This window comes from Oryzias melastigma, linkage group LG21, assembly GCF_002922805.2.
Source record: "Oryzias melastigma strain HK-1 linkage group LG21, ASM292280v2, whole genome shotgun sequence".
NCBI classification, from domain to species: Eukaryota; Metazoa; Chordata; class Actinopteri; order Beloniformes; family Adrianichthyidae; genus Oryzias; species Oryzias melastigma.
The window spans coordinates 27,928,086-27,939,665 of NC_050532.1; the positions used below are offsets into that span (position 1 = coordinate 27,928,086).

The following is an 11,580-nucleotide window of genomic DNA, read 5'->3' on the forward strand; positions in this document are numbered from 1 at the left end:
AACAGCTGACCTAAAGCAAACAAACTCTCCACGCAAAAATGTACCGATTGATTGAAAGGAGGCAGATTCGTTTTTCACTAATGGCAGCGGGCCTCGGTGACCCACTGAAGTCTGAAATGACCCGGTCCCTCTGTAGTGGGGCCAGTGACTAGAATGACCCGGTGACCTTCTGGAACCAGGTCAGAATCTGGAAAGACCTGATCCCACTGTAGCAGGGCCAGGGTCCAGAATGACCCATTGAACCCATGTCAGGGTCTGGAACGACCCGGTGAACCGCTGGAAATGGGTCAGGGTCTGGGATGATCCAGTGACCCGTCAGAGCTGCATCAGGGTCCAGAATGACCCGATGACCTTCTAGAACCAGGTCACAGTCCGGAATGACCTGGTCTCACTGTGGCGGGATCAGGGTCCAGAATGACCCGCTGGAACTGGGTCAGGGTCTTGGATGACCCAGTGATGGAGTCAGGTCAGGGTTTGATAAGACCCGTTGGGAGCTACATCTGGGTCCAGAATTACCTGGTGACCCGCTGGAGCTGCATCAGGGTCTAGGGTGACCCGTTAACACGCTGCAGCCGGGTCAGGGTCCGGAGTGACCCGCTGCAGCGTGCGGTCGGATCACTTCAGTAGTTCTCAATAAAAGCTGTGAGGAAAAAGGAAAAGCGGTTGCATATAAAAGCACTCAGACGGCGGCCGAGCGTCTGGCTCAAGGACACTCCGGCAGGAAGGAAAAGATCTCAGCGTGACGGCTCGGACCGAAGCGGGAACACGGAACATAGCGGGAGGAAGCATCGAACGCGCCACAGCACCGCAGCACAGGTGAGAAAGACCCGAGCGAGTGCAATAAATAAAATCACTTCCCCACAAAACGCAACAGAAAGGAGGCGGGAGGGGGAGGAGTCACACTACCGCACTAGCTAAGGTTATCCGGGAAAGCATGAAGCTCGAGACGCGTACGAACAAAACATCCAGCTTTTGATCAGTGGACAGGCCGGGACCAACTAAAACACAATAAATACTCTGGAACAGAAGAAAAGGTCTCTCTGCATCAGCTAGGACGATAGAAAAGGCGGGTCCGTCTGGCAGACGCGCTCAGAAAGGGCGACCCTGTGGCTAAAAAACGTGAGCGGAGGGGCGCCGCCTCCTCTTCGTACATATGGCACTACGACGACTCCCCGTCCACATCGACGAGTTCGTACTTTTCTTTGTTTCTGGGTTCTGAGCCGGGCATCGGAGGAGCCGGCGGCTCCTTCAGGGGTTCTCCTTTGTCCCGTTTCCATTTTTGTCAGCATAAAGTGCAACAGTGCTTTTGTTCTCCCCGCGGCGCCGTCCCAGAGCCCCCCCGCGGGCTTCACGGGTTTTCAGGGTCCGGGTTGGCGCTGGTCTCACTCGTCACGCTGGTGGCGCTGGCCACGCTCGGCTCCTCCACCTCCTCGTCCTCCTCCTCCGTCACCTCTCCCACATCTAGCACCTCCACCTCCTCGTCATCGTCGTCCTCCTCTTCGTCCAGCCCCCCGTCCAGCAGCTCTGCCGCCGCCGCCGCCACCACCTCCTCGCCCTCGTCCCTCTGCACCTCCTTCTCCTCCTCCACCTCCTCACTGCTCCTCTCTCTCTGCACGTAGACTGGCGCTCTGGAGGGTTTGACCAGCCCCTCCTCGTACACCTTCAGGATGGCCTCGCACACGAAGCGGTACTGGCTCTGCGAGGAGACAGAGGCGGGGCTAAAGCGGAGCGTCTGAGCGAGCGCTGCGGCGAGGCGGCGTTCACACTCACCGGCGTCTGAATCATCATGGCCCGCTGGTCCCTCATGGTCCGGACGATGTCCAGGGGATACACCGGCTGACCGCACTCCATCAGGCACAGCGCCGTCTCCATGGTGATGAGGACGCCGGTCCGGCCGATGCCCGCGCTGCGTGAGGAGAGGGAGGTCAGACGGAGGCGTGGCGGCACGTCGCCACACAAAGACGCAAGGCGTGTCAAACTTAATCACACAAGGGGCCAAAATCCAAAACGCACCTTAGATCACGAACAGGATCAACATTTATTGAACACTCTAAAACTACATTTTTAAAACTTTAAAACCGTAACTTTTAACATAATTCTGAACTAGATATATAGCATTACCTGTGATAATGCTAGTATGAATGCTGGAAGCTGAATTTGGCTGCTGAAGATGATAGTGCTGATAGCTGCAAACACTGAAGCTGATGGCTAGCTAAAATATTAGCTAAGTGCCAAATAATCTAAAAAAACCGAAACAAAAAAACCTATGTTAGCCAAAACAGCTAACATGTTGCTGAAAAAATAGCCGGGAGCGGGTTAGTGTAAATAACTTTCAATATTTTACTCTCCATAAAAATATATTTTGCCAAAATTATAGAAGTTAGAAATGAGCTCAAGATAACATCGGGTCATTACTAACAATAAAATAAAATGATCTGGAGGGCCGGTTCCGGCCCCCGGGCCTTGACTTGTGCGCTACGCTAACCTGCAGTGCACCACCACCGGCTGGTCCTGACCGGCACGTTTGCTCCGGACCAGAGCCACGAAGTCCAGAAAGTCTGTGGAGTCGTCAGGAACGCCGTGATCCGGCCACGCCAGGTACTGAATCTGCGTGAGCTCCCTCTGCTGGCCACTCTGAGGATGACAGAGACGAAGCGATTCAGAAAAAGCTAATATGGACGTTAACCGCAGCAGAGACATTTACTGCATCAACACATGAAACTGGTTCTGGTTCTGTTACGGACCCGGGTTTTCACGCTTCCATCAAAAGGATGATCTTAGCTTTAAATGCTCCTCCAGCAGGAAGCAGAAGGAACTGATTGTTTTACACAAACGCATCTCTAAACCGCCCCCCCGCGGTAATCCATCTGTCTCCATAGCAACCGTCACAGGCAGAAGCTAATCGTTCAGCTGTGACCTCATCCAGAAAAACTCACACGACTGAACACAAAGAGAAAAAAAAAGTTCTTCATCCTCCTCCTCCTCCAACTCTCTTCATCTGCATGGATTCATCCCGTTTCCACGCTGGGGGGGAGGGGTTGTCACGGTAACCAGCTTCCAGCAGGATCCAGAAAAAGAACAGCCCACACCGGTCGCCATGACAACACACCTCCTCCGGTCCCGAGCGGCATCGGGAGACGCGAGCGCCTCCCGCAGGTCTCCTCCGCTCACCTTCACGTCGGTGAGGGTCATCTCCCGGACCAGGAAGGCCGCGCTGCCCTCCTCGTTCAGACACGTGACGGCGAAGTCTCCGTAGGTGGCGCTGCTGTCCGGGTTGGGCCAGTACTGGTGGCACTTCACCTGCAAACCCAAAGAAGACATGCAGCAGATGAGACCATGATGAGGATCACAGATTTAATGCTGCAGATATCAAAAATAATCATCTTTATGTGGAAAACGATCCAATCAGATCAACTTAATTCAGATTAAGAGTTTAAAAATCTGATGCTGGAGAGAAGCTTCCAGCAGGAACATTGTTCTTCAGGACATCTGTCGCTGAATGGATCAGGGTCAAACGTTCTCCTGCTGTTCCTCCTCCAAAGTCTGAGTGGATCTGCAGAGAGTTTGTGATCCAGCAAAAGATCCAAACGCCTCACAGATCGAAAGATTTTTCCTCAAGCGCTTCCTGATTCTTCCCTGAATCTGTGCTCACATCACAAAGGTTCATGTGACAAGGATTCCAGTTCAAAGATCCCAGAGGTCTGAGGATCCCAGATGTCTGAGGATCACACAAGTTCCAGGATCCCAGAAGCTTGAGGATCCTAGAAGTTTAGAGATCTTAGAAGTTCAAGGATCCCAGAGGTCTGAGGATCCCAGAGGTCTGATGATCCCAGAGGTCTGATGATCCCAGAGGTCTGATGATCCCAGAGGTCTGATGATCCCAGAGGTCTGAAGATCCCAGAGGTCTGATGATCACACAAGTTCCAGGATCCCAGAAGCTTGAGGATCCTAGAAGTTCAAAGATCCCAAATGTAGGAGCCATGAATGTAACTGTTGTTTTTGTTAAGGTGAATGAATATTATTGATAATTAATTAATATTAATAATTTTGATTATAGTATTGTTTGCGGTCATATTGAGCAGGTAATCACCTGGTGGGTCACAAGTTTGTGGGCGGAGACATTGTTTTTGTTATTATGTTGTTGTTTTTGTTATCATAACTCCCCCTTGATTTTGCACTGGTAAGTTAGAGGGGAGAGGGCGAGCTAGGTTGCCACATTTTTAGTTGACTGTTTTTGGTCCTTTTTTGTGCCTTTTACTTTAACTTACAATAAGCCAGTCATCCTAAGTTGATACAATTACCTTTTTTAGTTATTAATAAATAATTCAAAGCATGACCCAATTCAAGTCCCTCTGTTTAGCGCCTCATACAATAATCAGGCCCAGCGTCAGTCTCTCAGCGACTTTTGATTTTTGGATGTAGCCGCTACACCAGAGGTTCCAGGATTCCAGAGGTTTGGAGGAAGTTTGGGGGTTTTTGGTTGATGATTTTGTACACCTTGACAGCTGGTGTTTCAGTTTTGATTGCATCGGTGATCTAAGCCGCGCCTGGACTTGTTAATTTTGGAATCGTGAATTCCTCTTCATCGGTTTGTGCAACGACAGAAGCTCAGAGGGATCTTCACCTGAACAGTTTCAGTTCTCGGTTCTTGAGCTGCTGTCAACTCGACAACCTGATGTTTGAGCATGTAGCCTGAAAACGTATGAAGCTGGCGTTTGTCACGTACCCGCCCCCTCTCCACCTGCGTGGTCAGCATCACCACCATGGACGAGGCCTGCTCCCAGGTCATCTGCCAGAAGTCGGAGCAGGTTGTGGGCAGCGGCCCCTGGCACGCGATGTAGCGGTTGATCAGGCTGGAAGCGGGAATCTCCATCTGAACACAAGCAAATGGACGTCATCAGTAAACCAATCAGAGGGGAGGAACCCCAGTAGGGGCGGGGCCTCACAGTTTAATTAGAGCTTATCAAATGAGTACAAGGAACCAGTCTCCTCTTGTTGCAGAATCATCTGCTTTGGGCTTAAGGTTAGTCTGCTCTGGCTGCAGGATCGTCTGCTCTGGCTGCAGGATCGTCTGCTCTGGCTGCAGGATCGTCTGCTCTGGCTGCAGGCTGCAGAATTGCAAACCTGCTCCTCTCAGCCTCATTCTCACATCCACCAAACTGCAGCTTCGCCTTCCAACAGGAACTCACGTTGATGTAGTTTGCGTTGATGTAGTCGTCTGTGCTCTTCAGGATGACCCGCGTAGCATCATCTGGAGGAGGAAGAGCAAAGATCAGAACGTCTACAGCGGACAGAGTCTGAGCAGGTGGATGTGTGGAGGAACCCACAGGGAGAGATGTCTCTGTAACGGTTTTTGGAGACGTTCTGGGGTAACTTGGCGCACAGCATGGTCATGCCCGGCCTCTTCCTGTACAGTTGCTGTTGGAGAGAGGAGGAGTCAGAAAAACTGCCGAAGCGTTTCACGTTTTTGTCATTCGTTCCTGTGCTCACATCAAACTGGGCCAGGACGGCGCCGCTGCTCAGGCCCTCCCTCAGCACCGACATGGAGTCGCTCAGGGCGTGCTGGTCCACCTGGGCTGGGTCCTGGGGGCACTTCTCGGGGATGTACTGAAAATCTGGCTCAGACTCCGCCTTCTCCTCCACCACGTCGTAATTGGCTGCAGACACGAGCCGTGTGAAGTTATTCGTTTTGATGTAGGCAGAGTTTAAAGTTTTAAGTCAAACCGTCTCCGCTCACCGTTTGGTCGGACCAGCAGGATGAGCTCGCCGGAGTGGCTCTCGCAGCTGGCCTTGATGAACATGACCACCTGGTCGTGGGTGTGGTCAGAGATGTCCCGCCCGTTGATCAGGACGACCTGATCGCCCTCGTTGAGGCGGGGCACGCACAGGTCCGCCTGCAGAGGAAGACGGGTCAGCTGAGGTTCGAATTGAAGGCTGTGCTCTGGGGGCGGGGCTTACCGATGTTCCTGGAGCCACGCGGGACACGATGATGGGCATCTTCTGATCAGCGCCCCCCTGCAGGTAAACAAAGACGTTCACATTCCCCCCTCCTCCATCTCCTTCCCCTCCTCAGGTGGGACTCACCTTCACGTTGAAGCCGAAGCGTCCGTGCTCGTCGGGCCTCATCTTGATCAAAACCAAGTTATCGTGCGGGACGACGCCGTTCAGCTGAAACAGTCAGCACAGCTGGTTACTCCTCTCATCCTGTCATGTTTATCTGGTTTAAATAAAGTTTTTTCAAGGAGGGGGGACTGACCGTGGTCTTCTCGGGGTTGGCGGGAACGTCGTACATCTCATTGACGTGGTTGTCCAACAGGCTCTGCTGAGAGTGGGCCTGGATGATCTGGCTCAGCGTCTTCCTGCTGAGCTGTTTGGGGGGCAGCGCCGGGGGCTGACCCTCCACGCCTTCTGGAGACCTGGGGGGGGCGGATAAGAGACTGAAACATGACGGGGGGGCAGATTTCCTCCTAAAACCTTCCTGTCAGCAGCCGTCACAGCGCATCACCTTTGTTTTGCTCGCCACCGCTGCAGCTCTAAACACAGACACATGAGCTAACATTTATTGTGGGTCAGAACCAGGTCAGCCCTCCAGGGAGGGGGCCGCGGGGGGGTCGGGTGTCAGCAGGCGTTAGTCTCTGCCGGACCGATGTCAGAGATCTGCAGACGGTTATGAGCGCTGAACTTTTATGAAAGGAAACTTCAGGAATGAGATGAAGGATATGACCCCCCATGACTTCCTTATAATAGGGGGGGTCATATTATAGAATGGGGACATTCCAGGTGGAATGCTGGGAAAACTGGGAAGAAAAATTCTACAGAAAATTCTCGCCGAGATTTAAATCGAAATGCAAATAAATGAAATACTATTTAGAAATAAATTAAACTGAAACAGAAAATGTCCCTGTGCCCCCCCCCCCAAACGAGTCCTTTGAAAAACAGACCATGAAAAGCTCATAGACCTTTCAGCCGCTCCCTTCATCATCCGCCTCCATCTAACCTTCTCTACATCCTCCTCACACCAACCAGCCTCAAAACCTCGACCCCCCCCTGAGCAGATGATCAGCCACCACCAAACCAAACATCTAAAGTCTGGTCAGACGTCTGCAGCAGGACGGCCACAGAAGTTACAGATCATTTCCTCTTTCTGGGATCAAATCTCACTGGAAGAATTCAGTTTCTAAACAATAAAAATAAAAATAAACTCATCCGAGTCTGAGTGTTTATTTGTATGAAAGCTGCACAGAAGCTGAAGCAAACAAAAAGTATTTTCACCACAGAGAAGGTTTATGATTCAGAGACCGATCAAAGACGTCCTGACTGAGCGACAGTCACAAAAAAATATAAAACCTGTTATTTGATTTATAAAGATCCTCGTGATCTTAACCTGATAATGAGGAACACGTATAAAAGTATAAAAGTTAAAAGAAAACCGTTTGTTCCAAGAAATAACCTCAAAGTGCAGAAAGGATTTCAAACTGTGTCTGACTGTGGATTTGAACCCACAACCTGGAAGTGTCAGTGTCATGGGCGTTTTGGACATCTGGGATGTGTCCTTTTGAGGAGGGGTACTGTCATGATTCTCTGCTTAGGTTTAGGGTTGGGCACCGAAGTTCGGTTCCAAGTAGGAACCGTTATGATTTGCGCGGTTCTACCGAAACCGAAAGATGCGGCTGCAAACGGTGCCGGATTTCGGTTCCAAAGTTCATTGAAGTTTCATTTGTCTGTGGACATGTCAATCACTTGTACTCCCTTCTGATTCTTTACGATTCAGCCTATCTATTTACTTTCTTGTGTTCGTGGGCGGGCTCATATAAAACCGCCGAGATGGTCGGCTTCCGCAACGTCGGTGGGCGGGACTTTCGCTGTGAATAGTGGAGTTTCCGCAATTTTTAAACAACGCTGGAGCCCCATCCCAAAATGAAACACCGAATCGTTTCCTCCTTGTTGGGCTGCTAATAGCAGAAAGCTCGGCTCGGCTCCGCCCACCACCACAGCAGGTCGTCATCATCTGCTGCGCTTTGCAGCCGTGTGATTGACATTTGCCCAAAAACAACTGCAAATAAATGCCACATTCCTGATTTAATTTAACAAAATGTCAGGCTAAAATTTCAAGGACGTTTAAGTTTATTTAAGACAGAGTTTTATATTATGCTTTATATTACGTGCGCACAGCTGCACGGCAGGAGAGAGTCTGCGCTTGTTTGAAGCCGTTCTGCTTTGGATTTAGGAAGATAAAGGCATTATTTTTTATTACTGAAGCACCGCAATAAGCACCGAAAGGGAACCGAAACCGAAACAAAAGAACCGCGGTAGCACCGGAACCGCATCAGAACCCATCGGTGCCCAACCCTACTTAGGTTGTCATGTTCTATTTTCCCCGTCAGTCTCACCATGTTTAGGTTCAATCATCCACAGTTGTTTTCATTTATTTCATCAACCTCAGTGTATTCAAGTGTCTGGTTTTTAGTTCCACATTAGCTGCTCCGTCTGCAGGTTCGTCTGCAGGTTCGTCTGCAGGTTCGTCTGCTCCGACTGTAGATTTCGTCTGCTTTGTTTGCAGGTTTGCTCCTTTTGCAGACTCAGCTACTCTCTTTACCGACTGCAGGCTTGTCTGCTCTGTCTGCAGAACTAGGATCCACATGAGAGACGGAGGAGTTCCATTAAAAGTATATTAATTAAAAATCACAAGTCATTTCCTCAAATCATCTTCAGTGGGCGTGTCTCCAGGGCACAAACATGTTACAGGTGTGCTGATGAGCATAACTGTTTTTATAGAATGACTGTCGTCATCCTGAATCCTTCACTGGAACCTATCGAACGTTTTGACAGAAACTCCGCCTCCTTTGAAGGTCGTCTGAAGGACAGAGCTTCCTCACTAGCAGAGCCGTCTGCGCAGACGCAGCTCCCTGAACCCCTTCCATCCCTCTGAGAAACCCCCCCAGCTCCAGGGCAGATGCTCCGCCCCCTCCCACTATAAACACATTTTATAGGCCGTTTCTCAAAGGGCTGCTGGTTAAGCGGGGGGGCTGACGAGGGTGTGAACCGTCGGGAGAAACCACAGACATCAAAAGACAGAAATAAAAGCGTCTGGAACAAACGGCGATGAGGAAAGTTTAACCTCCAAATGAGCGGGCGTCTCCTCGGGGAAATTATAATCTGAGCCCGACTCCTGACCGCCCGGTTCCCACACGGGAGGTGTGAGAGGAGACGGCGAGGAGACGGCGAGGAGGACACACTCACGGCGTGGAGTCCAGGCTGATGCTGTTGGCCTGCGTGGACGACGCCGACTTGTGATTGGAGGAGAAGACGGGCAGGCTGGGGGAGGCGTGGATCACATGATCGACCAGGTGACCGACGGAGGAGGGGCGCAGGCGCGTGCCCTCCTGGACGAACAGGGAGTTCCTGAGGAAAGCACAGAGCCGTCAGACGGACGCCGCCCGAAAACCTTCAGGTTGGGGTTCTGCAGCACGCTCACTGGCTGGGGGTGCCGGGGGGCGAGCGAGTGGGCAGGCTCTGGGTCTCCAGCCTCTCGTCTGATAGGCTGTTCCTGCTGACCGACTCCCAGTCCGTCCCGCCCATCAACTTCCTGGCCAGCGGTTTGCTGGGAGACCTGCTCGAGCAGAGATGCTGAATCAGCAAAAATCTGGACAGTGACCTCGGACGTTACGGTCCCGGCGCCGCTTGATCCACCAACCAGGACCGATAAACTACTTTAAATAGAAGGCACCAAACATTTGTCACATTCAAAGAAACTTTAATCACAGACGACTCCGAACAATTGATCCAGAAAATCTAAAGTGATCTAAAATCCTTTTAAAGTTCTGCTCAGGAAAACATTTTTATTTTATAAAAGTGATAAATCGTTTTCCCGTTATAACAAGATAATCAAAATAAAGTTTGTTTTCTGGAAAAAACGAACTTTATTTTCTCGTAATAACGAGTTATTTCGTCATAACAAGAAAACAAACTGTCTTCTTGTTATGACGAGTTATCATTTTGTTTTCTCTAGAAGACGAAGTTTGTTTGAGAAAACGTTAAAAAAAATTAAAAAGTAGGGCAGGTCGTTTCGGCTTCCATACAAATGTCCTTTAATCAAAGAAATATTTAGACTTCTGTAAATGTATTTATTTATGTTTATGTATTTCTTGTGTGAGCTGCAGAGAACCACTTCAGTGGAGATCATCGTGGAGATCATCGTGGAGATCATCGTGGAAAGGTGAGCGGTCGTACCTGGCAAACACTCGATCCTTAACCGCCTTCTCCTTCCCGTACTGGACCGACTGGACCTCCGTCCGCCCGCTGGAACGGACGCATCAAACTTCAGGTCAGGATCAAGTCAACTCTCATAGGGACTAAAATGTACATTTTCCAAACATCCGTACATTTCAAAATAAAGGTAAACTACCAGCAGGAAGCCCAATGAGGAAATTGTTTTTGTGATTTTGGGTAATAAAAATAGAACTGAATCTTTACAATCAATATGTAGGACTAGAACCAGTCGTCTGTAAACAACATGAACCCAAAGACCCGGTTCTGGAAGCTCCTTCTGCACGTGGACTCTGTCCTCTTCCTGTTCGGTTTTTCCTGAGGCTACATCAGAAAACGGTTCCGACGGTTTGGGTTTGGCCTTCACAGAACTGGACCGTTCAGCTGATCTGGACTTCCAGACTGACAGAGAAAGACCCACAGCAAAGGAAAATGTGCACACGCCCACACGTGCACGGCTGTGGTTCCATCACTAAAACAGCCACTCCTCCTCGTCCGAGTCCTCACAGGAGGATCGGAGGGATCTGCTGGATCCGCTCTGATGGAGGTGGAGTTAACGTGTTTGGAGATGTAGAATATTGAGATTTAAATCTGAGTTTGTCTTCATTCAAATCCTTGTGAATCAGGAGGAGACAAAAATAAAAAAAACGTTTGAAAAAGATCGTATTTGTGATGTGGAAAACACACTGGGCGGGAGGGAGGGGGGCGGGGTTACTCTGCAAAAACAGCCCCGCCCACGTGAATTTCTAATAAGCTCCTGCTGCTCTTCAGAAACTATGTCCTAGAAAATTAGTTTTTACATTTGAGCTAAAAGGCTCTGATGAAAAAAACGACTAGGAACGATTTAAAAACAAGATCAGAGAGAAACCGTTTCCATGGAAACAGAAGCCAAAATCAAACACAAGAAGAACGTTCTGATGGCGACGTGGACAACCAGAACCCAGAACCCTCTGAGGTCCAGCACCAGCAGCTCACCAGTATCTGTACTTGGAGCCCAGAGAGAAGTAGTGAGCGAAGAAGTTCTTCTGGGGAGGGATGGGCTGCTCCAGCCGGAAGAAGGTGTGGTGCTCCACGCAGGCCTTCCACAGGTTCTTGCAGGCCCGGTAGTTCACCATGTTGAAGCCCAGCAGCGTCTCTCGGGTCTCCGTCTGCAGAGACGGGTCATTCAGGAAACCAGAACCTCCGATCGACCAATCACATCGGATCAATCAAAGCAGTTCTTCTGATCTTTGTCAACAAATAAACAACATCTGGTTTCTGGGGTTCATCATGACCTATAAAACTACAACAAATCATCACAAATCTTAAGATCTG

At 50.1% G+C, this 11,580-nt stretch overlaps 1 protein-coding gene across 1 annotated transcript in view; it reads right to left on the bottom strand.

The window, feature by feature from the left end:
* The window catches only part of ptpn4a (protein tyrosine phosphatase non-receptor type 4a), a 36,750-nt gene that overhangs the window by 1,259 nt on the left and 23,911 nt on the right, over positions 1-11,580 (bottom strand). The window contains exons 12-27 of the mRNA XM_024287067.2: positions 11,242-11,414; positions 10,231-10,299; positions 9,476-9,610; positions 9,241-9,402; positions 6,257-6,416; positions 6,085-6,168; positions 5,959-6,015; positions 5,738-5,894; positions 5,491-5,657; positions 5,328-5,418; positions 5,190-5,251; positions 4,727-4,873; positions 3,172-3,300; positions 2,486-2,634; positions 1,771-1,906; positions 11-1,696 (exon numbers count right to left, since the gene is read on the bottom strand). Coding sequence (XP_024142835.1) covers positions 1,349-1,696; positions 1,771-1,906; positions 2,486-2,634; positions 3,172-3,300; positions 4,727-4,873; positions 5,190-5,251; positions 5,328-5,418; positions 5,491-5,657; positions 5,738-5,894; positions 5,959-6,015; positions 6,085-6,168; positions 6,257-6,416; positions 9,241-9,402; positions 9,476-9,610; positions 10,231-10,299; positions 11,242-11,414 — 2,226 coding nt within the window. The 3' untranslated portion in view covers positions 11-1,348. The remainder of the gene's footprint in view (positions 1-10; positions 1,697-1,770; positions 1,907-2,485; positions 2,635-3,171; positions 3,301-4,726; positions 4,874-5,189; positions 5,252-5,327; positions 5,419-5,490; positions 5,658-5,737; positions 5,895-5,958; positions 6,016-6,084; positions 6,169-6,256; positions 6,417-9,240; positions 9,403-9,475; positions 9,611-10,230; positions 10,300-11,241; positions 11,415-11,580) is intronic.